The 25,973-nt window shown below is 47.5% G+C and overlaps 1 protein-coding gene across 6 annotated transcripts in view; it reads left to right on the plus strand.

The window, feature by feature from the left end:
* Positions 1 to 25,973, plus strand: part of nek10 (NIMA-related kinase 10) — a 485,577-nt gene that overhangs the window by 304,151 nt on the left and 155,453 nt on the right. For 5 of the 6 annotated variants that reach the window (XM_068059792.1, XM_068059804.1, XM_068059810.1 and 2 more), the window contains one exon: positions 6,443 to 6,572. In XM_068059792.1, coding sequence (XP_067915893.1) covers positions 6,443 to 6,572 — 130 coding nt within the window. Of the gene's footprint in view, positions 1 to 6,442; positions 6,573 to 8,454; positions 8,962 to 25,973 lie in introns of those variants that run through there. The other variant, XM_068059819.1, reaches the window with a different exon arrangement.

Raw genomic sequence — 25,973 nt, forward strand, 5'->3', positions numbered from 1 at the left:
ACATGTACCACGCCTATGTTGGTGGCAGCCTAATCGTCCATCAGTGCGCCACAGGGATGCCTCCTACATGCGACCATTCAGTACTGACAATGCAGGGGTCATCTCTGATTGACCGGTGTCCTCCACAGAGAGGCTGACATGCATGTGGCAGCCAGTGCTGCTGCCTGGACATTGCTGCTGCCTGGGTGGGCAACCCTTTTTCCAAATTCATACTCATCTGTACTCATGTTTAAGGCAGCAAGCTTATTATTATGCCCTGCATTCACCTTTACAGAACACATCAGATCATTGATCCTCTTTCTACACTGCACTGCACACACCATGGCTGCTCACTTCCTCCACTATCTCCATCCATGCCCCTTATGTCTGCTGGGCCAGTCTCCTCTTCCTGTCCCGAGGGATAAGGACTTCCCTCCCAACCTGGAGGAGCACCTCCAAGGAGGCATCAAACAACCTGGCGCCACCCTTGCTCTGCCTTCTGCCATCTCCTGATCTCTCCATTTGCCAGGACTCCTCTTACTTTCCTCCAGGGCTGCTATCTTTAAGACTACTGCTGGCTGCCTTTCAAAGGAGCCAGCCATGCCTGACCCAGTACTTCCTCCCACCCCCACAGCCTAACTGGCCTGTTCCACGCCATTAATTGGACAGCCCCAACAATATCGCTTTCTGACAACCGCGCCATACCCGCAGGGCCACCTCACCTGCTTTATGTCCCGACATCAGGACTTCGTTGTCGCCGGTAAAATTCCAGCCCCTATTTCTGAAATCCAGCTACCTGCATCAAGTAGGAATGTAAATCTAAGTTTTTTTTGAATTAATATTTGGCTTCAGCTTTATATGTCCTTAAGTTTTGAATATCCTGCAACAATGTGAAAATCTGCTCATGTTCAGATACAAAATGTGTAGCAAAAACAATAACAATTCTGTCAGTAAAAAGCTGAATAGCAGAACACTGTTGGGGGAGAAACTGGCAAAAAACGTTCTGGAGGCATTTTAAGGGCATGCTGGCTGGAATGTCTAGGCCTGAAGTTTTTTTTCTAATCCTCAGAATGGTAATTTAAAAAGATTGAAAAATACAGCATGACAAATGAACTCTTAACTTCCACTTTGGAACAGTGTGGAAAGTTGTGGCTTTGAGTATCAGAGTAGTTTGCATAAGAATTTATTTATGAGACTTACTTTGTTGTAGAGAAAATTGCTAAATAACATTGTTATGTCTCCTGGTTATCTTATGATTCCCATAAGTTAGAAATAATCATACCTTAGACGTGGAAAGGCTGGAGCTTTTTGTTTATTTCATATATATAGCCCACCATGCTGCTTGGCAGGACTGCAGTGCAGCAGTGAATGTAGCCCCTGGAACAGACTTACCCATTACAGTCTGTTCCTAGCTAATTAGTTGCTATCTCTGTACAAATAGTATAACAGTAAGTAACATCCCTCTTTCTTGAAAAACATAATGCCTCTATATCAATATAACTTCCAATCATTAAATTTTCTCCTAAACTGAAAAAGATTAACAATTGACTTTTATAAATAAACTGAACCCCTTTTAGAGTCTTTTCTAAAAATATTGTACATGGTATCGTTTAGGTGGAAAGATGTTGTGTCTCCATCTTGTACATTGGCATTCATTGTTCTCTGTGGTGAATTGCTATGCTGCACAGGTGATGTTATGCGTGTTGCTCCTGGAGTTGCAGGGGTCGTGCTTGCTATTGCTAATGTTGTGTCACTTACTGGTGACATTGTTGATGTCTCACTGGATTGTGATGTTTCTGCTGTTGTTGATGATTTTTTCTGTTTTTCCAGCTGAGGTCTAGGTCGAATATGGACTCTGTACCTTCTCATTTGCTTACCGTTTTTGTTCTCAATGATGTATGACTTTGGAGTCTCAGTTTCACTAACAATTTTTGCTGGACTCCAAGTTTTCATGATTGGATCCTGTGCATGTACAGTTTGTCCTTTCAACAGCTCAGGTAGGGACTTAACATGCTTGTTGAAGTGTTGACCTCCTTCTATCTGTGCTTAAGTGAGTTGCTGTCTTACTTCCCCCGGTCACTTGAGGGATATATTTTACTTGGCAGAGCTGTCTTATACTTTCTTCCATTCAACAGCTCTGCAGGTGATTTCATGTCAGCCTTGAAAGGTGTGGATCGATAATAAAGGTTTGGGTCTTTGGCTCTTGGCATTTCACAAGGGCTCTTTTGACTTTCTGGATGTGTCTTCCTATAAACCCGTGTCCCCATGGATAGTGAGGTGATGAGGTGATGGTATTGAACCCATACTATTCAGCGAATTCGTTAAATTCTCTTGAGGTGAATTGACTGCCATTGTCTCATATTAATCTTTCAGGAATCCCTTGCTCAGCGAACAGAACTCGTACTGCTGAGAGGATTGTTGTGGCTCTGAAGTCTTTCACCTTCTGGATAAAAAGGAATTTTGAATAGTAGTCTGCGACTATGAGATACCATTCTTGATTGTGTGTGAATAAATCGGCTCCTGTCATGGTCTGGGTGGTACTTCAGTGGCTATCATCTCCTCTTTCTGCTGTGTGTTTCTGTACTTTTGGCATATATTGCATGTAGGCACCATATTTTCGATGTCTTTGTATATGCCTATCCAGTACACAGCTGATCTGGCTCTGAGCTTATACTGCTCCATTCCCACATGGCCTTCATGTATCTCCTGCAGTGTCTAGGGTATGATTATACTGGATCTGGCTAGCAGAACACCACCTTCTAGTGAGATGACATCTCTGATAGACCAGTAGTGCCATATTGCTGGCTTTTTCTTATGTGTTTGCTGTATCTTATCAGGACATCCCTTGATCACTTGCTGAGACAGCATCTGTAACTCCTCATCTTTGCTGATCTCATCTCTAATTTGACTCAGTTTCGGTGGCGTTACATTCACCAGATGATGAATCTTTATACCTAGACCTTCTATCTTTTGTTTCTGCTGTGAGGCCAACTGAGATAGGGTATCTGCCAGCACCATTTCTCTTCTTGGTTTGTATTTCAGAATGAAATTGTAACTCTGTAACTCTCACAAGATGTAAGAAGTATTTAGATGAGCGCTTGAAATGCCATAGCATACAAGGCTACGGGCCAAGTGCTGGAAAATGGAATTAGAATAGTTAGGTGCTTGATGGCCGACACAGACACGATGACTCTATGACTCTGAAGCCTCAAGAGTAATCTCTGCAGTCTTGCTGGAGCTTTACATAGATTTTTCTTGTAGATCTGCTCCAGTGGATGATGATCACTGTCCGCTATGAACTTTCTCCCATAGAGATATGTGTGGAACTTCTCACATCCATACATGACTGCCAAAAGCTCTCTTTCTATGTTGGCATATCTGGTCTCAGCTGAGGTTAGAGCTTTGGATGCAAATGCTACTGGCTTTCCCTCTTGTACCAGGGCTGCTCCCAGTCCTTTTGTAGAAGCATCTATTTGCAAGGTGACAAGTATCTTTCTGTCATAGTATGACAGGCTTGTCTCCTTTCATACTACCTTTTTGAGTTTGTTGAAACTCCTGTCATGTGACTCTGACCACTGGTACTCTGTATTTTCTTTCATCAGCTCCCGCTGATGTGTGCTCAGACATGTGTGGTATGAAGGTGCTCATGTATTGGATCAAGCCAAGGAAACTTCTCAACTCTGTCTTGTCTCTTGGGGCTTCCATCCCAGAGATAGCTGAGGTTCTTTCAGGACTCGGCTTGACTCTGTCAGGGTGTGTACACCATTCTGAAGGACTGGTATTCTGTCACTTTCACAATGCATTTGTTTGCGTTTAGCTTGATCCCAGCTTTCCTGGTTCACTGCTTGGCTTCATGTAGGTGGTAGTCATGATCTTGTCCATCCACACCATATATCTGGATATCATCAGCTATGCCAACTGCTCCTTTAAATCTTTGGTATGTCTCGTCTACTTTCTGCTGGAACACATCCTGACTTATTTTAAGGCCAAAAGGTAGATGCAGGAATTTGTACCCTCCAAATGGTGTGTTGAATGTTGTCAACAGTGAAGATTCTGCATCTAGCTTCACATTCCAGTAGCCATTTCTGGTATATAGTTTACTGAAAACTTTTGCCCCGCCGGTGCTGGTGTGATCCCTTCCAGTGTTGGATTAGGGTAGTGATTCCTCTTTATTGCTTGATTAAGATCTTTGGGATCAGGCACATTCTTAGCCGAGCATTTGGGCTTCTCTGTCACCATGATGGAATTTACCCAATCTGTAGGCTCTGTGACTCTGGCAATCACCTTGTTTTCTTCCATTTCTTGGAGCTCTCTTTCAAGCTTTAATTTTAGTTCTATTGGTACTTTACCTGGGGGATGAATCACTGGTTTCATCACTGTGTCGATAGTGATGTGATACTCAAAATCTTCAAAGCATCCAACCATCTCATCAAAACACTCTGGGTACATTTGTACCAGATTTTCTTTGCTTCTGATCGGAGGGTGCTCTTCAGTGGGTGTACTATCTTCAACCCTCAGTGTCGTCTCCTTCACCTCATGGTTAACTGAGATAATCTGCAGCTCTTCACAACTACTCAACCCCAGGATAACTGGACCATCTGTTTCAGCGATGTAGTACATACAGTTAACATCTTTTCCTTTGTGTGTCTTTCTGATTTAGGTTGTTTCTAGCTGTTGAATCTCAGTTTCCCCCGTATGCTGTTAGCATGATGTTGTTTGGTTTTAGAGTACCTTTCCTTGGATAGCCATTTTCTTCCAAATTTTTAGGAAAGATTGTCTGGTATAGGTTGAGGGGAATGATGTTACTCTGTGCTGCAGTATCAATCTTCATCTTTAGATTTATCATTGTGGGCTTATCTCTCACTGTTTTCCTGATCTGAATGGTTGTGTGAATTTCTTTTCTCTGGGAACTGTCACATCCAGACATTTCATGCAGTTGTATGGTTCCTATGTCTACTGTGTTCTCAAACCCATCGTCATCTTCCAGCGTATGGATGTTTTGATTTCTTTTCCTACTCATTCGCCCTGTCGTTCTGTCACTGATGACTCATCTACCACCTTCTTCCTTTGTTCTGCACATCTTTTCCCAGTGACGGGCTTTTCCACAAGCTCTGCAGATTGATCCATATGCAAGACATTTCCTTCTGTTCGTGAATTCTGATCTGAGAATTGTTGAACTCAATGTTGAGTCCAGAAGGTTGAAAAGTGCCTCATCAAAAGATGAGTTGCTGTTTCTTGAGCTTCATTGGAATAGTGTAGGAGACCAAGGACAGAGGAGTCAGAGTTGGAGTGGGGCAGAGAATTAAAATGGCAAGCGACCAGAATCTGAGTGACAGTGGCAGATTGAACAGGGGTATTTAACAAAGTGATCACTCAGTATGCGTTTGGTCCCCCAGGGTAGAGGAAACTGCATAGTGCGCAGTGAATACAATATGCTACGTTGCAAGAAGTACAAATAAGTTTCTGTTTCACCTGGAAGGAAGTGTTTGAGGCCTTCGACAGTCAGAAAGGAGAAGATGGAAGGGCATTTGTTGCACCTCCTGTGCTTGCATGAGAAGGTGGTGTGGGAAGGGGAGTGAGTTATGGGAGTGATTGAATAGTGGGCCAGAGTGTTGCAGAGGGAACAGTCCCTTCGGAATGCTGAAAGGGAAGTGGAAGGGAAGATCTGTTTGGTGATAGCATCACACTGGAGGTGGCAGAAATGGCAGAGGATGATTCGTTGAATGTGGAATCTGGTGGTGTGTAAGGTAAGGACAAGGAGAACTCTATCATTGTTCTGGAAGGGATAAGAGCAGAGTTGCAGGAAATGGGTTGGACACAGTCAAGGATCCTTTCAACCACCGTGGAAGGGAATTCTCGGCTGAGGAAAAGGGGTGACATATCCGAAGCACTGATGTGGAAGGTGGCATTATCGGACCAGATGCAATCGAGAGGAGAAATATACAGCAAGGCAGTCAGCCTCCCTAAAGAAAAAAAGAAAGGTTAACTTGTCAGATGTGACCTTTGGTCAGTCAGGCCTGCTGCATATTCCAGCAATTCCTGCAATCAGAGTAAATCCTGGCCATTTTTTTACCCTACAAGTGTACTATTGTATGAACATTGACATCTCTAGCAAACTGTAATAAACAGAAATTAAGTTCTCAGGAGGAATTTTAGTTTATGTGGTTAATCGTTTGACTCCCAATCAACTGTTGTAATTTGAGTTTCATAAATGCCAGCCATCTTGGTTCTATTGTGTTTCTGAACATTTATGGAGTGATACTGATAATGGACCTTGGCCATAGGATTTACATTATCTCTCTTTGGGATGGTCCATAGTGATGAAAAACCAGGCAGGCTACATTTGGTTGTTGGGGGGTGGGGGGGGGGGGGGGGGGGGGGTGGGGGTGGTATGGTGGGGTGGTGGTGGATTTAATTAGTCATGATAATAAATTCCTTTACTAATAGCTGTTATCCCATTTAGTCCAGAAATAGTGAAGAGTGAGCCATATGGCGAGAAGGCAGACATCTGGGCCGCAGGATGTATCTTGTATCAAATGGCAACTTTGAATCCTCCTTTCTACAGCAGTAACATGCTCTCCTTGGCAACAAAGGTAAGAATATTAAATAGTCTCTCAGTATTACAAAAACTTTAGTAAATTAACACAAAACCAAAGCAGCAAATGAAACGTTGTATTGTTCTATTATAGCTGATATGACAGGTAACAGCTCTGAGTTTCATTTATGATGAAGTCAGCAACAAAAATTGTAACTGTGTATGTAAAATATACCATAAACTTATGACACCTCATTGGCTTTGAAGCACTTTGGGATATCCTGAAGTTGTGAATGGTGCCATAAAAAAGCAAATTCCTTCCATTCTTTCTTCTTGCTTACATCACCCTCTCCCTCTTCAGTACCAGTAGGTACTGACCATCAATTTCTTCGGACAGCCATACCCATAACAAACATCTGTTGCACAAAATTACAATAGTGTGTTAAAAAATATTTATTGTTTTTTCATTTCAGTCTGACCTTTCTGTCTTTGGCCTCATATACTTTTCCAGTCAAGTTCAAGATAGGTTTCAGGAATAGTATCTTATTTTCCTTCTGGATACCCTGCAGCTAGCTGATCTGAATATTGACATTAGCAACTGCAGACGTCAACTATCTCCCCCATTCACCTGCCACTTCTCTTATTTACATGTGCTCCTTTCTGTTTTGGAGCTGTTTTTTTAAATCTTTTTTAAAACTTCTTCCTGGATTAACAGCTAAGATCTTTATCTTTCACTTTTTCAGCTTTTTTTCACAGGCTGTTCAACCACATGAACTACTTCTTTGTACTAATATTTAACATATTTGACCATAATTTTTACCTTTTGTTTTGCCTCCCACACTTTGGGCCAAATTTTAATGGAACCAACCTACTCACAGTCAGGGGCCAGTAGCAGATCGTGAACCCTTTCATTGCAGCAGTGGGCTTTGCTGTGGCTGTTTAACTCAGCCACAGCATTAGCATCCCACCTCTGGGTTCCCAACCAATCACAGAGTGCAGGCATGATCACAATCCACACCTATCAATGGAAGGAATTTTAGTTAAAAGGACCCTGGCGGGGTCAGAGTGGCTGAATTCTACATTGATTCCTGAGGCTTCAGCAACCACAAGAATGGAAGCGAGATTTGGGAAGGCTACCCCCGGTTCGCTAATTCTTCCCTGGAGGTCCTGCTGTGGGGCTGTGAGGGACTGCAGTAAAGTACTGTTTCTCTTGGACAGGAGGAAGAGGCCAGCCTCTCAAACCAAGTAGACATGGATGGAATTGACTGAGGAAGTGAGCAGCAGTAGTGTGGTCCCTTGAACCTGGATTCAGGGCCGCAAGAGGTTCAATGACCTCATGAGGGCAGGAAAGCTGATTGGCGTACCACTGTCAGGTGCCAATCCCCACTTCCCCAGCATTCTCCTGCACAGCACTCCTTGGACCAAAACACGTTGCAGCTCCACTCATTCCTCTCTCTCAAAGAACCTCCTCACATCCCCATCTGAACAGCCAGCACACACACTCACCCTCATCTTATTGCCATCTCACACCCATGACTTACAGTCACCCTCCACAAATGTTGCCGTTTCCTGTTCTCCACACAACCATTGATCACATTCATAACTCTTTGTTTTCTCTCTTTCCACGAGAAGAAAGTGCACAACTCCAGAGAGAGACAGAGAATCAGGGTTGGCCCTCCAGTGGTAGCCACCCTGATCACTGCAGAGGAGGAGACAATGGAGATCGGCAGGGTGGCGGAGCCCCTGGGCATTGGGGATAGAGAGATGGGGATCTCCCAGATGCCTGGTGACAGAATTAGAAATCACACAGCCACTTGGCACAGAACAATCACTAATGTCAATCTGCTACCACCATCAACTGAAATGTACACATCTGCACAATGGTGACTTTTGATGCTTTCCTCATGTCAGTTCTAATTCCTAACTTTCATCTCCCATAGGTCCTTGAAGCATGACACAGGAGCTGGAGGAGCCTGAGGAGTCCTCCGAGGAGGTTGTGCACTCTGAGGAAGGATGGTCACACAACTCATGTGCACCTCCACCTCAGTGGGGCCTCCAAAGGAGATAGCTAGATTGTCACATAGTGAGGCACATATCACAAGTGAGCAGGATCAGGGACAACACTGGAGAATCTATGGGATCATCCACGAAAAGGACTATTTTGGAGCAGCTAAATACAATGTGTGAGCTTCTGTCAGCATTTCCAGAGGTAGTGCACACCCTTGGAGAGAGACTGGAGGAGTCCATCTCAAACATGAGTGCCATAATGTTTCAGGCCTGCAGCTCCATGGAAAGAGTGACCACCTGCATGGAACATCAGATGTGCAAGAGCATGCTTGCCCTCACCAATGTCCTGCATACTCAGGGCTGAAGTTAGTGAGGCTGTTTGGAGCAGAAATGGAGGCTTGGGGAGCCAGAGAATAGCATCGGACGAGTTTGCCACGAAATCAGACGTTATGACATCGGTTCTGGATTTGCTAAGGTACCACATTAAAGGTTATTGCAGAAAGTAAAAGCTCATGGTGTAGAGGGTAACATATTGGCATGGATAGAATATTGGTTAGCTAACATGAAACAGAGAGTAGTCAAAAATGGGTAATTTTCAGGTTGGCAAGATGTAATGAGTTGTGTGCCACAGGGATCAGTGCCGGGCCCTCAACTTTTCACAATTTATGTAAATGATTTGGATGAAGGGGCGGAAGGTATGGTTGCTAAACTTGCTGATGGCACAAAGATCGGTAGGAAAATAAGTTGCGAAGAGGACATAAGGGGCTACAAAGGGATATCGATAGGTTAAGTGAGTGGGCAAATACCTGGCAAATGGAGTATAATGTAGGAAAGTGGGAAATTGTTCACTTTAGCAGGAAGAATAAAAAAGAAGCATATTATCTAAATGTTGAGAGATTGCAGAGCTCTGAGACGCAGAGGGATCTGGGTGTCCTGGTGCATGAATCGCAAAAGGTTAGTATGCAGGTTCAAGAAGTAATTAGGAAAGCTAATAGAATGTTATCGTTTATTGTGAGGGGAATTGAATACACAAGTAGAGAGGTTATGCTTCAGCCACACAGTGTATTGGTAAGACCACATCTGGAGTACTGTGTACAGTATTGGTCTCCTTATTTAAGGAAGGATGTAAATGTGTTGGAAGCAGTTCACAGAAGGTTTACTAGACTAATACTTGGAATAGGCAGGTTGTCTTACGAGGAAATATTTGACAGGCTAGGCTTGTATCTGCTGGAGTTTAGAAGAGTAAGGAGTGACTTGATTGAAACATATAGGATCCTGAGGGGTGTTGACAGGGTGAATGTGGAAAGGATGTTTCCCCTTGTGGGAGAATCTAGAACTAGGGATCACTATTTAAAAATAAGTCTTGCCCATTTAAGACAGAGATGAGGAGAATTTTTTTTCTCTCAGAGGGCCGTGAGTCTTTGGAATTCTCTTCCTCAAAAGGCAGTGGAAGCAGAGTCTTGAAATATCTTTCAGGCAGAGGTAGATAGATTCTTGATAAGCAAAGGGGTGAAAGGTTATCAGGGGTAGGTGGTAATGTGGAGTCAAGGTTACAATCCGATCAGCCATGACCTTATTGAATGGTGGAGCAGCTTCGAGAGGCCGAGTGACCTGCTCCTGCTCCTAACTCGTATGTCCATACGTATATCCATATTTAGTCAGCAGTGGGAAAGCTCCGACACGATGGGACTGCAATTTCAATTGTAGAACAGTTAGTTTTAATACTTTTGCATGTAATTGAAAGCGATTCAATAGGGGTCTTGGAATTACGTGGATGGCGGGCGGCCCTCGTGCCTTTGGAACCCCGACCGTTGAAAACTGAGGCACCGAGACAAGTCCTCAGTGCTGTGACGGGTAGGCAACCATGCCCAGCACTGCATAGGGAAAGAGAGGGATGTGAAGGCCATTGTCAGACTGCAGTGCTGTGCCCTCTGCAAGGGTGAATCAGTCTTGGATGGCAGTACCGGGTGAGCTCAGTCTTGGGTGGTCTACAAGGTGGGATCTTGGTTTTGGGTGGCAGTAACGGGTGCCTATACTGCTGGATGAGAGGGTTGGCTCCAAAATAGTTGTGCATTGAAGGCCATTAGCGAGTCTGCCAAGAGAATTAGCAAAGAGAAAGCTGCCAAGGCAGGTTCATCTCTGCAAGGGCAGTGCTCTGGAGGCCTACTGATATTCTTGCATGGGTCTTATACACCCTGTCCTTTTTAACCCCTGTGGCATAATGCAGCACATCTGCGGACAGCGGGCCAGGAGGCCGCAGCGCCTGCCTATGAAGCTCCATGACGAGAGCGACAGCAGCCGGCCATGCCAAGAAGGGCCAACCTGTGGCAGAAAGTGTACTGGACTCGACTCGACTCAGCTACCTCTAAATGTCCAAGAGGCATTGTCAGCAAAGACTACAGCTGTACTGGGAGGCTGTCACCGACTTATGTGCCCTGCTGCAGGACGAGTTGTGACCTACGGAATTTGGTGGTCACCCTATGCCTTTGGCCTTGAAGATCACTTAACTTTTACCCGTCTGAATCATTTCAAGAATCCACTGGGGACATGTGTGGCGTCTCCCACGCTGCAGCCCACCCTTGAATCTAGGAGGTGACCAATGTCCTGTTCAAGAGGGCTGGCGACTATGTGCGCTACCGGACCAACCCTGAACCCTGGACCCTGACAGTCAGGCCGAGAGGTCCATTGGTTTCGGGGCCATCGCTGGATTCCCCCAGGTGCAAGGCGTGATATACTGCACGCATGAGAACATCAAGACTCCAATGGACCGGCCGGCTGCCTTCATCAACAGGAAGGGTTTCCATTCCATCAACGTTCATTTGGTCTGTGACTACTGAAAGCATTTCCTGCCAGTGTTTGCCCGCTTCCTGGGAAGCAGCCACCACACCTACGTACTTCGACTGTCCCAGGTACCGCAGGTACCACAACTTTTCAGGCCCCCCCGCTCACCTTCAGGGATGGATTCTCAGAGACAAGAGCTACCCCTTGACGACATGGATACTCCTGCCTGTGAGGAATCCTCATGCTGTAGGAGAGGTACAACATTTGTCACGGCTGTACACAAGCTACCATCGAGCAGGCTATTGGGCTGCTGACCTCCTCCGCGAACTCCATCCAGGCCTTTTTGGTCAGGTGGGAGGACCTCCTTGCCCTCACTGGGGATGAGGACCTCCCGCGTTTCCCTTACAGCCTTGAGGAGAATCTCGAGGGAGGCATCGCTAAACCATGGGGCCGCCCAGTGTCTTCCTTCAGCCATGATCGCTGCAGGCTCATGTTCATCTCCTTGCCTATGAGGCAGCAGAAAGTGTCCTGGGGCAGCAAAGGGAGCAGAAGGGGTCCTGGGACTGCAGAGGGCACTCAGGAAGGCACTCTTTTCAATTACACAGGAGTGAATGCCCGGCTGGAAGGTCTTTAAATATGGGGCCAGCACCTATTCTGGAGTCATCTGACCTGCTAGTCAGTGCCTCAAATCCCACACCCTTTGCATAATTGGCCAGGCCCCGTGCCTCCATTATTATAATTGGCCATCCGCCGCATGATTGCGGCGGGCCAGCCTCACACATGACCAGCGGGTATGGCGCTCACTTCCTGGTCCGCCACTGAGTCCCCTGATGGGCTCACTAAATTCAGCCCTCAGTCTGCCACCTTAAACAGGATGGAGGAAAGCCTCACCTTAGCCATTCAGCACCTTACTGAAGTGCTGCGAAGTTCCCTTCAGCTCTTGGCTAGCAGGGAAGTGAGGGAGGGCCATAAGAGGGAAGATAGAGAAAGGGTACATCAAAGTGGGGACTCTGCTGATGGTACTCCCCCTTCCCATCTCTTGTCGGAAGGGACGCAACTCCATCAATGTTCATCTGGTATGTGATCACCAGAAGGTTTACGTGCATGTCTGTGTAAGATATCCTGGAAGCTACCATGATGCCTTCATCCTGTGCCAGTCACATCTCCCACAGGGCTTCACACCTCCAAGTAGAGTGAGCGGGTGGCTCCTTGGAGACGAGGGCTACCCTTTAAGAACGTGGCTGATAAACCTGAGTGGAGCCCTACCACTGATGCAGAGGAAAGGTACAATTGGAGCCACAGGAGCACAAGGCCACACATAGAGCAAGCCATTGGGTTGCTGAAGATGAGATTCAGGTGCCTGGACAGATCTGGGTGCACCCTTCAGTTTGTACCAGCAAGGATCTCCAGAATGGTCCGATGTGCCCGACAAAACATCGCTTTGCAGAGAGGACTAGAGCTGCAGGAGGAGGAAGGTGAGGATCACTCTGCATCCTCAGGTGGAGGAGGAGCAGGAGGAGGGGCCGCAGGATGGGGAGGAGCCTGATGTAGTCAGGGTGCTTGCGACTGCTCACCTAACTGCCAGAGAAGCCCCCGGCATACGCATTCAGGCATGGTTCAGATAACCTGAGTGTGTGAAGTCTTTTGGCACAGCAATGCTGGACCCACTGCCTGCCCCCCCAAACACAAATCATTCCCAGAGTCAGAAATCCCTCCATCTCATTCACACCTTTTGCTCATCTTCCACTCTGGTCATACCAATCTCCTCAAGGCTAATATCTATCTGGAATTCGGAAGGCAATAATGGAGATGACTGGACAATGGAGACTTGAAAAATTTGCCTAATTCTTTTACGATCACCCTGGATGATCTGAGGGCACCTTGATTGCCACATCCGTGCAGTCTATCACTGCCTGAATCCAGCCACTGCAGCAAATGTGAGAGCCCTCTGTGTCTGACTGGCTTCATCAGTGTCAAAGGGGACATAAGTGCCGACCTTGGTAAACACAACATCGATCACCTAGGAGATACACTTGTAAACAGCTGATGGTGAAATCCTGCAGATGTCACCAACAGATCCTTGGAAAAGTTATTCAGGGCTGTGGTGACCTCGACGGCCACTGACAATGCATGCCCACCTGGACCTCTTGGAAGGAGGTCTTGTTCTAGGAGGCTGCACATGTCAGCAACGACCTGCCACGAAAGTCTGAGCCTCGTGAGCATCTTGTTGAGGAAGCTGATACTCTGCCTGTATTATACCCTATGCTCAGGGTATCGCTTCCTTCGATCTGGAGCTCTTTGTCCACCCCCTCTGTCCTCTGGAGCAACATGTAGCTGCAGAAAGGGAAACTGCTGCTGCTGTTGTTGCTCCTGCTGCTGCTAGTGCTTTTCGTGTTGGTATTGCTACTCCTCCTCTTCCTCATCAGAAATCCATGGTATAGCTCCATAAGCTTCTCCCATGCTGCAGTGAAGGCAGGTAGCAGAGAAGTGCAGATAAATGTGGACAAAGTCAAAGATAGGTGAAATGACTTCCAAAAAGTTGGAAATCACCTGTATAGCAGTGAAAGCACACTCTCAGAACAAGTCCTGTGACCGCAAGCTTTTCACATAGGCAGAGAAGCAGCTATGCAGTTTCACTCTTTAAAGGCCTTTCAGCCTATGAGTTTCATTGATTAATGATTCCCCTGTGTGCTCACGCCTTGTTGACCCTAGCGGGTTTCACTTATCTCAGGAAACCCGTGTGCTGGCTGTTAAAGCCAGAATGCTGGGTTATAGACACCATTTGTTGGCTATTTACATATTAAAATTACTGACCGGACATCTCCACGAGGGTTTCCCCATGCCTACAAATGCGCTGTGGTAAAACCTGGAAGTGAATGGAATCCTGTTGGATTTCTGACAAGCCGGCATTTTTCAGAGTTTTAACCCCCATCTCCGCCTGCACCTGAAGCCGAACACTGCCCCCCCCCCCCCCCCGCCCCGAACCTGAACTTGCCCCCCACCGAAGCTGAACCACCTCCCCGCACCCAACCCCCCCCACAACTGTGCCCCGCGCCCCCCCCCCCCCCCAACTTTGGCAGTTAAAAGTTGCTCTTTGTTTTTATCAGTCTTATAAAGATGCAGACGCACTATTTAGGAGCTTAGGAACAGGAGTAGGCCATTTAGCCCCTTGAGCCTACTCTGCCATTCGGTGAGATCATGGCTGATCTGCAACCGAACTCCATATATCCACCTTTTCCCCGTATCCCTTAATACCTTTGGTTATCAAAAATCTATCAATCTCAGATTTAAAATTAACAGTTAACCTAGTACCGATTACTGCTTGTGAAAGAGAGTTCCAGACTTCTGCCACCCTTTCCATGTAGAAGTGTTTCTTAACTTCACTCCTGAAAGGCCTGGCTTAATTTTTTAGTCTATGTCCCCTCGTCCTAGACTCCCCAACTAGTAGAAATAGTTTCCCTCTATCTACCTTATCAGTTCCCCTTAATATCTTGAAACCTTCTATCAAACCACACCTTAACCTTCCAAATTCCAGGGAATACAACCCTAGTTTGGGTAATCTGTGCTCATAATTTAGCCCTTAGAGCCCAGATATCATGGGTGGCGCAGTGGTTAGCATGGCAGCCTCACAGCTCCAGCGACCTGGGTTCAGTTCTGGGTACTGCCTGTGCGGAGTTTGCAAGTTCTCCCTGTGACCGTGTGGGTTTCCGCCGGGTGCTCCGGTTTCCTCCCACAGCCAAAGACTTGCAGGTTGATAGGTAAATTGGCCATTGTAAATTGCCCCTAGTGTAGAATGTTGGGGATGTGGTAGGGAATATGGGATTAATGTGGGATTAGTGTAAATGGGTGGTTGTTGGTTGGCACAGACTCGGTGGGCCGAAGGGCCTGTTTCAGTGCTGTATCTCTAAATAAAATTTTTTTAAAAATAATTCTTGTAAATCTATGCTGCACTCCCTCCAAGGCCAGTATATCCTTCCTAAGATGTGGTGCCCACAACTAAATATGGTACTCCAAGTTTGGTCTAACCAGGGCTTTGTGTGTAGCAAAAATTCTACTTCCTTGCATTCTAGTCCTATAGATATATGAAGATGTGGTAAACAGTGATGGGCAGACAGATGGCAAATGGAATTTAATACTGACAAGTGTGAAGTGATGCATTTTGGCAGAAGGAATAGGGAGAGGCAATATATACTTAATGGCACAATTCCAAAGAGTGTGCAGAAACAGAGGGACCGGAGGGGGAGCATGCACATCGATCTTTGAAGGTGGCCAGACATATTGAGAGAATGGTTCGTAAAGCATATGGAATCTTGGGCTTCATAAATAGAGGCACAGCGTACAAAGGTAGGGAAGTTATGCTGGACCTTTATAAAGCTCTGGTTGGGCCCCAACTGGAGTATTGCGTCCAGTTCTGGTCACCACACTTTAGGAAGGATGTGAGGATTCTTGAGGGGGTGCAGAGGAGATTTACCAGGATGGTTCCAGGGATGGGGATTTTAGTCACAAGGTTAGGTTGGAAAAGCTGGGTTTGTTCTCCTTAGAGTAAAGGAGATTAAGGGGAGATTTAATAGAGGTGTACAAGGTTATGACAGGCTAAGATAAGTTAGACAAGGAAGAACTGTTCCCATTAACTAATGGTACAAGGGCTAGGGGGCACAAATTGAAAGTTTAGAGCAAGAGATGGGGGAGTATGAGGAAGAACTTTTTTATGCAGTGAATGGTAATAACCTGGAATTCGCTGCCTACAAGGGTTTTTTATTTGTTTGTGGGATGTGGGCCTCGCTGGCTAGGCCAGCATTTATTGTCCATCCCTAATTGCCCTTGAGAAGGACGTGGTGAGCTGCCTTCTTGAACCGCTGCAACCTTTGGGGTGTAGGTACACCAACAGTGCTGTTAGGAAGGGAGTTCCAGAATTTTGACCCAACGACTGTGAAGGAATAGCGATATAGTTACTAGTTAGGATGGTGTGTGGCTTTGTAGGGAACTTGCAGGTGGTGTGTTCCCATGCACCTGCTGCCCTTGTCCTTCTAGGTGGTAGAGGTTGTGGGTTTGGAAGGTGCTGTCGAAGGAGCCTTGGTGAGTGGCTGCAGTGCATCTTGTAGATGGTGCACACTGCTGCCACAGTGCATCGGTGGTGAAGGGCATGAATGTCGAAGGGTGATGGAAGTGGAGACAATCAATGACTTCAAAAGAAAATTGGATGGGCACTTGAAGGAAATAAACTTGCAGGGCTACAGGGATCGAGCGGGGGAATGGGACTGACTGGATAACTACTTGGAGAGTTGGCATGGACTCAGTGGACCAAATGGCCTCCTTCTGTGCCATAATGACTCTATGACTTTTTTGAGGAGGTAACTAGTCGGGTAAATAAAGGGAAGCCTTTATTTATGTAGTATACTTGAATTTTCAAAAGACATTTGAAAAGATGCCACACAAAAGGTTAATATGTAAGATGAGGGCTCGTGGAGTTCAGGGTAATATATTAGCATGGATAGAGGATTGGTTAATGGACAGGAAGCAAAGAGTAGGGATAAATGGGACATTTTCAAGTTGGCAGACTGTGACTAGTGGCGTGCCACAAGGATCAGTGCTGGGGCCTCAGCTATTTACAATCTACATGAATGACTTAGAGGGAGAGTGAGAGAGTAATGTATCCAAGTTTGCTATGATACAAAGCTAGGTGGGAATGCAAACTGTGAGGAAGACACAAAGAGGCTGCAAAGAGATATGGACAGGCTAAGTGAATGGGCATCAAGGTGGCAGATGGAGTGTAATATGGAGTGTAATAAGTGTGAGATTATTCATTTCGGTAGTAAGAACAGAAAAGCAGAATGTTTTTTAAAAGGTGTGAAACCTGTAAATGTTGATATTCAGAGGGACTTGGGTGGACTTGTACAAGGAACGCAGAAAGTTAGCATGCAGGTATAGCAAACAATTAGAAAGACAAATGGCATGTTGACCTGTATTGCTAGGGGATTGGAGTACAAGAATAAAGAGAGAAAGTGCTGGAAATACTCAGCAGGTTTGGCAGCATCTGTGGAGAGGGAAGCAGAGTTGACGTTTCAATTCTGTGACCAGTGGTGGTCATGCACACATTTCTATTGAGGGCTGCACTCGTGCCATTTTGGGTAGATCCTTAGCATGAGTGCAGGGAGCATGCACTAGAGGTATGCAGTGTAGGCAGATCGTAATATAAGTCAGCATGTAACACTGATTTCACATCAGCAGTGCCATTTTTGAATGCTCCAACTAATGTCCTCTTCTAACCTCGCAGAGCTGAACATTCAGCAGCAGGAGGACCCTCCACCAGTGCTATTAAAAGGGATCATCAAGTACATTCAGCTTAGCTGCTGATTAATTTCTGCTGGCTTCTGCTGAATTAGTAGAAATGTTTGGTGATTTGTACTGCTATTTAAAGTTGGTGAAATCTACAGGAAGTGGTGTAGCATGTAGTGAAGGCATTGTTTCTGACTTCGAGGAGTGTGCTGAGGCCACTTGCTCCCAGACATCGGTGCAGTACTTTCTATCCCTGTGGCCTTAAGCATGACAAGGAGAATGAACAGATGTGACATAGAGGAGGACAAGCTGCTCGAAGAGGGAAGAGGGTTAGAAGCAGCAGGAGGTCATATCCACCAAGAGTCTTCAAGAAGCATTTCCCCTATCTCAAATTCAGCGTGGAACAGTGGGCTGAATTTTGTGACCCCGTCACAGGTCCTAGCAACGGACCCGAAGTGGGTGCCGTCGCCACATGTGACGCGTGTGGCCATCCAACCATGATCATGCGGCTGGTGGCCACTTACCATAATGGAGGTGCGGGTCCTGTCCAATTGCATGACAGGGGTGAGCACCAAGGCAGTGAATGCCATTTAAGATGACTCCAATGCAGGTGCTGGCACCATATCTAAAGTGCTGCCAGCTCTGCTTGTATTGCTGCCTTTCAGTGAAGCAGTGAACCTAGAGTGCTGCTGGACCCTGCTAAAATGCTGTTGGAACATCAGGAGCCCCCCTGAGGAGGAAGCGGGAGTGACCTGGCACCATATCAGAGGCAAGGCACTGGGTGGCCTCACAGTTTAGTGATGCCTCCCTGCAGATTCTCCTCCAGGCTGCAAGGGAAAGTTGCGAGGCTCTCTTTCCAAGGGATGGCAAAAAGAGATCTTCCCGCCTGACCAAGCAAGCCTCCATGGAGATTGCAGAGGAGGTCAGCAGCTATGGGGTCACCCCACTGAACTGGGTCCAATGTCACAAAAGAGTCAGTGTCCTCCTTTGTTCTGCCAAGATGAGTCCACCGTACCTCTCTCCTCTTTGGGGCTTGTATGTGGCCACACAGGAGGGAGCGTGACATGGGGAGGGAGTGACCACAAAGGCGCTGGCATGGGAAGTAGGCATCACAACATCCTGCCAGATGCATGGCTGCATCTTGACCACAGGCCACCTTCTTTCACAACTCACCCCCCATTCTGAGAGCAGACTTGGGGAGAAGCAATGTAGGAAACCCCATCAGGGGACAAGGGGTTGTCACTAGCATAATTGCTCTGTAGCTTTTGCTATGTCCCTCTTTCTACTTGCAGGACAAGTGGGCCCAGAACACAAGGAAAACCTCGAGGACTGTCTTCGGCTGAGGAGGGGGCACTGGAGCTAGTAGGATCCTAGGGCTGCCATTTAATAGCAGTGGCGAGACAGGAGTCTCCACATAAGAGAGTGAGGATAGTGTTCGTGTGTCCTCCATCACATTTCTGGAGACTCACATCACACATGGTTGGCATGAGGAGATCTGAACAACCTAACCCATAACTGTTTATGTTCTCTCATGCAGGTCAGTGTCTACAGGAGGCTAGTGCTGACGCTGTGACAGGACACAGCCGTTGACCTCTGAGGAGGAGGAGCAGTCAGAGCATGCACCGTCACATCATTCTACCAGTACAGATACTTTCACTTCAGTGGGTATGTTTGGGCTTAGATTCAGGGTTACAGGCTGGTGAGAGCACCACACACACACCCCCGAGCAGCTGGCTGAGGCTGTGACAGCCGAGGCCATTGACAGTTGGATGACTGTGGGTGGCCAGGCCCATGCTGAGCCCCAGGCTGATGACAGGCTTCTGGTGTCGACAGTACAGGGCATGCTGGAGTTGCAGAGAGAGGTCAGGCAACATCTGGTGGAACTGTGAGAGCCAATGCACGGCCATGAGCGGATGATGGAGGAGTCCATCCATGCCATGAGTGCTTCCATATCTCAGGCGTGTGAGCACGTGGCTTCCCCATCAAGAGGTTAGCGACCCTCGTGGAGAGCAAGATCTCACAGATGCACACGGACTTGCATACCATCACCTTGGCCATGAGCTCAACTCATCATTGGCAAGGTGAGAGAAGGACGAGGTGCCTGGAGTCTTCTCCAGGTCACAAGAACACAAGAAATAGGAGCAGAAGTAGACCATATGGCCCATCGAGCCTGCTCCGCCATTCAATATGATCATGGCTGATCTTGGGCTTCAATTCCACTTTCCTGCCCGCTGCCCGTATCCGTTGATTCCTTGAGAGACCAGAAATCAATCTATCCCAGCCTTAAATTTATTCAATGATGGAGCATCCACAACCGTCTGAGGTAGAGAATGCCAAAGAATCACAACCCTTTGAGTGTAGTAATTTCTCCTCATCTCAGGGCGGCACAGTGGCGCAGTGGTTAGCACCGCAGCCTCACAGCTCCAGGGACCCGGGTTCGATTCCAGGTACTGCCTGTGTGGAGTTTGCAAGTTCTCCCTGTGTCTGCGTGGGTTTTCTCCGGGTGCTCCGGTTTCCTCCCACAAGCCAAAAGACTTGCAGGTTGATAGGTAAATTGGCCATTATAAATTGTCACTAGTGTAGGTAGGTGGTAGGGAAATATTGGGACAGGTGGGGATGTTTGGTAGGAATATGGGATTAGCGTAGGGTTAGTATAAATGGGTGGTTGATGTTCGGCACAGACTCGGTGGGCCGAAGGGCCTGTTTCAGTGCTGTATCTCTAATCTAATCAGTCCTGAATAATTGGCCCCTTATCCTGAGACTGTGCCCCTGTGTTCCAGGTTCCCTGACCAATGGAAATAATCTCTCACCTTATACCCTATCAAGCCCTTTCAGAATCTTGTATGTCTCAATTATATCGCCTCGCATTCTTCTCTGGTCAGCAGAGAGGTTCAAGTGAGCCTTAAAAGAGAGGAGGGGAGGCTGACTTCCATATCTGGGGATGCCCTCAGGGCTCTCTGAATGTTGACAGCAGCTCCTCAGCCCAGTGAGCCCAGCGCCAGCAGCCAAGACAATTGAGGCGAGTCCGGCACCTGTGCAGCAACCCATCGGCCAGCCAGGGCCCTCCAAGGCTCAGATGCCCAGAGGACGGCCGCTGAAGTCATCCCAGGCAAAGGGGCAGTCTGATCAGCAGCCTGCCTCCAGTCCAACTGCTGGCGCAGGGATCACACCTCATAGAAGCACTTGTAAATGTATAACGAAGAGCACCTAGATGCACTTGGGGATTTGCAGGTGTTTTGCATTTGGCCTTTATATTGTTTTCTGTGCTTTTGTCATAAATAGAGTTAATATTCATTGTTGTGAAAGGCTCATTCTTTCATGCCTGAATTATAAGATGCTGCCTTCATCCTTTCTCCCTCATTGGGCTGCCAGTGTAGGCACAGGCCACCTGTGGTAAGCGTCTCAGATGTGCCAGAGTGCATGGTGAAGCTGGGTGCTAGGCATTGGATCAAGATAGCAAAGAGTTGCCAGGTGGAATGCAGTGAGGTGTGCCTTCATTGCGTTCACTTTGAGAGGCCATCATGGTGGCAAGAAGCGGGTATGTATGAGAATGTCTCTTGTTTCTCTTGCATGTCTCTGGCCTCTTGTGCAAGGGGTTCAAGATCCAGTGCTGCCTGTTCAGTAACCTCCTGCACACTCTCCTCGTCGGTTGAGGACTGGCACTGAATCATGTCCTCTTCATGTAAGGCCTCCCCCCTGTGCAGTGCTAGATTGTGCAGAGCACAACAGATCACCATGATATGCGAGACCCTCGCTGGGGCATACTGCAGGGCTCCACTGGATCAGTTGAGCTACCGGAATCTCATCTTCAGCAGCCCAGTGGTCTGCTTGATGTCACTCTGGTGGAGCCCTGGCAACTGTTGTACCTCTCCTCTGCTTCTGTACAAAGGTTTCTCACGGGCATGAGTAGCCATGTCTTCAGTGGGTAGCCCTTGTCCCCGAGAATCCATCCCTGAAGACAAATGGGGAGCCTGAGAAGCTGTGGTGCCTGGGACTGTCGAAGTATGTAGCCATCGTGACTGTTGCCTGGGAAGCAGGCACATACCTGTAGGAAATGCTTCCGGTGGTCGCAGGCCAGTTGAACATTAATTGAATGGAAGCCCTTCCTGTTGATGAAGGTGGCTGGCTGCTCCATGGAAGCCTTGATGGCCACATGCATGTAGTCACCACATCTTGCACCTGGGGGAATCCAGTGATGGCTCCGAAGCCGATGCCCCTTTCCGCCTGACTGTCATAGGTAGTCCGGTAACACACATAATTGCCAGCCCTATTGAACAGGGCATTGGTCACCTCCTTGATGCATAAGTCCTCAGTGGACCCCTGGAAAGAGCCAGAGGTGTAAAGGTTGTGTGTCACAGTGATCTTCAGGGCCATGGGCAATGAGTGTCCACCAAAGCCCAGAAGTCGCAACTTGTCCTGCAACAGGGCACATAAGTTGGTGTCGGCCTCCCTAGAAGACAGCAGTCTTCGCTGACACTGCCACTTGGACATTTGGCCATAGCTGAGAGGGCCTGGTATACTCTCTGGCGCAGCTAGGCCCTTCTGCTGCCATTCTCCGCTGGGAGCTTCATTGCCGGATGCAGCTGCATCCTGGCCCTCCATCCATCTAAGCCACTGCTGCATGGCACAGGGGTCCACAAAGATGGGGTATATGAGACCCATGCCAGCTGATCTGTAACCCTCCAAAGCACTGTTCTTAGAGTCATAGAGTTTTACAGCACAGAAACAGGCCCTTCGGCCCAATGCGCCTGCGCCAACCATCAAGCACCCATCCTAACTAATCCCATTTTCCCACACTTAGCTCGTAGCCTTGTATGTTATGGCATTTCAAGTGTTCATCTAAATACTTCTTGAATGTTGTGAGGGTTCCTGCCTCTACCACCTATTCAGGCAGTATGTTCCAGATTCCAAACACCCTCTGGGTGAAAGAAATTCTCCTCAACTCCCCTCTAAACCTTCTGCCCCTTACCTTAAATCTATGCCCCCTAGTTATTGACCTCTCCGCTCAGGGAAAAAGTTTCTTCCTATCTATCCGATCAATGCCCCTCATAATTTTGTATACCTCAATCAGGCCCCTCCTCAGCCTTCTCCGCTCCAAGGAAAACAACCCCAGCCTATCCAGTCTGTCTTCATAACTGAAAGGCAACATCCTGGTGAATCTCCTCTGCACCCTCTCCATTGCTATCACATCCTTGCAGAAACAAACTTGCATTGGTACCTTTCCCTTTGCCACTCCCCTCGGAAAATGTGCTAATGCCCCTCAGTGCCCACCCTTGCAGAGAGCCCAGCACCCGAGATGGAGCTCACCTGGCCCTGTCTCCCGATTTTATGCCCGACTGACCCTGTCACCCAAGATATAGCCCAACCCTGTCACCTGATGCAGATGGTTGTGGTTGTTGGAGGTCAATCATCTCAGCTCCACAACATCACTGCAGGAGTTCCTCAGGGTAGTGTCCTAGGCTGAACCAGCTTCAGCTGCTTCATCAATGACCTTTCTTCAATCATAAGGTCAGAAGTGGGGATGTTCGCTGATGATGGCACAATGTTCAGCACCATTCACGACTCCTCAGATACTGAAACAGTCCGTGTAGAAATGCAGCAAGACCTGCACAATATCCAGGCTTGGGCTGATAAGTGGCAAGTAAGATTTATGCCACGCCAGTCAATGACTATCTCCAACAAGAGAGAATCTAACCATCTCCCCTTGACATTCGATGGCATTATGATCATTGAATCCCCCACTATCAACATCCTGGGGATTACCATTGACCAGAAAATGAATTGGAGTAGCCATATAAATACCGTGGCTACAAGAGCAGGTCAGAGGCTAGGAATCCTGCGGCAAGTAACTCACCTCCTGACTCCCCAAAGCCTGTCATCCATCTACAACGCATAAATCAGGAGTGTGATGGAATACTTTCCACTTGCCTGGATGGGTGCAGCTCCAACAACACTCAAGAAGCTCGACACCATCCAGGACCAAGCAGCCTGCTTGATTGGCACCCCATCCACCAGCTTCAACATTCACTCTCTCCTTCACCAGCCACAGTGACAGCAGTGTGTACCATCTACAAGATGCACTTCAGCAACGCACCAAGGCTCCTTAGACAGCACCTTCCAAACCCCTGAGCTCTACCACCTAGAAGGATAAGGGCAGCAAATGCATGGGAACTCCACCACCTGCAAGTTCCCCTCTAAGTCACACACCATCCTGACTTGGAACTATATCACAGTTCCTTCACCGTCACTGGGTCAAAATCCTGGAACTCCCTTCCTAACAACACTGTGGGTGTACTTACACCACATGGAAGGCAGCTCACGACCACCTTCTCAAGAGCAATTAGGGATGGGCAATAAATGCTAGCCCAGTTAGCGATGCCCACATCTCATGAATGATGAAAAAAAATGCCCCCCCCACCCCGTGCAGAGTGCCCAGCACTGCTAGCCAACAATGACCTCCGCTCCCCCACTTCCTGTATCTGCTGCGCCCCATGGCTGCCATCCCGCTACATCACTGAGGCCTCCCTCAGTGCCGCCATCTTTAAACGGCCGGGGATCAGAAGGCACGTGATCCCCGCATGCCGCTAACTAAATTCAAACCCCCCCATAGAATTGCGGTCACTTCAATGCTAACATATTAAAATGAGCTGTTCACCAATTTAAATTGCAGTTCCAGCCCGTTGGGGCGGCACACTGCCTTGGAACTTTCCCGCCGCTGACAAAATTTTGAACCGATGTTACGATGTCAGGTTTCCAGACAAGTGCATCAGTCCCGATTTTTCGGCCCCCCACGCCTCCACTCATGCTCCTGATGCCCTCACAAAATTCCATCCAGTGTGTGCAAAGTCTTTGCTTCACTAAGGAGATGCTCAGTATGGCGAGGATGGCTTTGCCAGTGGCTGTAAAGATGACCGTGGCCATGAATTTTTTAGCGAGGGCTCCTTCCAGCTGGAGCAGGTGATATTTCCAATATCTCCAAGTTTGCCGTCCACTTTTATGTACGGGAGGTTACTGAGGCTCTGTGCGCAAAGAGAGATGAATACATTTAATTCTCTCTAGCCAGAGAGTTTCAGGCAGAGCGAGCAAGTGGCTTCACCAGGATAGTGGGATTTCCCATGGTGCGGGGTGCCATTGACTGCATGCACATCGCTTTATGTATTCTGCATGTTATTTCAGAGTTGTACTGCAACTGCAAAGGGTTCCAGTCCCTTAACGTGCAGCTGGTGTGCAACCATAATCAGTGCATCATGCAGGTCAGTGCTCGGTATCCTGGCAGTAGTCATGATGCCTTTATTCTGCAGCAGTCCACGGTACCATCAGCATTTGAGCCAATATAAGAAACCAGAGGGTGGCTACTGAGTGACAAGGGCCATTACTGACCACCACCACAATGCATATAACAAAAGCCATGGTGCCACACAAAATGTTTTTAAGCAGACTATTGGGTGCTTAAGCAATGCTTTCACTGCCTGACTGTTCTGGAGGAGCCCTGCAGTACCCGTCAGAGTAAGTATTATGATTCATCATGGTCTTCTGAACCATCCACAACCTTGCCATCATGTGGGCACAGCCCTTGTCACCAATTATACGAGAAGCAGCTGAGGAGGAGGACACAAGAATACAGGAACACAAGAAATAGGAGCAGGAGTAGACCATATGGCCCATCGAGCCTGCTCTGTCATTCAAAATGCTCATGGCTGATCTTAGGATTCAACTCCACTTTTCCGCCCAGTCGCCATACCCCTTGATTCCCGGAGAGACCAAAAATCTGTCCACCCCAGCCTTAAATGTATTCAACGATGGAGCATCCACAACCCTCTGGAGTAGAGAATTCCAAAGATTCACAACCCTTTGAGTGAAGTCTCAGTCCTAAATGATTTGCCCCTTATCCTGAGACTGTGTCCCCGTGTTTTAGATTCCCCGACAAGCAGAAATAATCTCTCAATTTCTATCCTCTCCAGCCCCTTTAGAATCTTATATGTTTCAATGAGATCACCTCTTATTCTTCTAAACTCCAGAGAATACGAGCCCAATTTACTTAGTCTCTCATCATAGGACAGCCCCCTCAAGGAAAACGAGGAGGAAGGGAGGAGGAGGACGACGGGAGAGAGCAAGCCACACATCCTCTTTCCGCTGGGCTGTTCGTGATTCTCTCATCCAATTGTGATACCTGTGAACGCGACCCATCCCCCTTTCAACAACAGCCTCAGAGACCTTCCTTTTGTTACTGAGTCATATCATTCTCTTCGCCACAATGCAAAAATAAAGGTCACCACAAAACAAACATTCCAAACTGATAAATCAAACCATCCAATATTCCATGCTAAAGTCAACTCATCACCCTTTGCATTCCCTTAATGTCTGTCTTCCTTGTGCCTTTACCTGTCCTTGTGCT

This window comes from Heterodontus francisci, chromosome 2 (assembly GCF_036365525.1).
Source record: "Heterodontus francisci isolate sHetFra1 chromosome 2, sHetFra1.hap1, whole genome shotgun sequence".
In the NCBI taxonomy this organism is placed as follows: Eukaryota; Metazoa; Chordata; class Chondrichthyes; order Heterodontiformes; family Heterodontidae; genus Heterodontus; species Heterodontus francisci.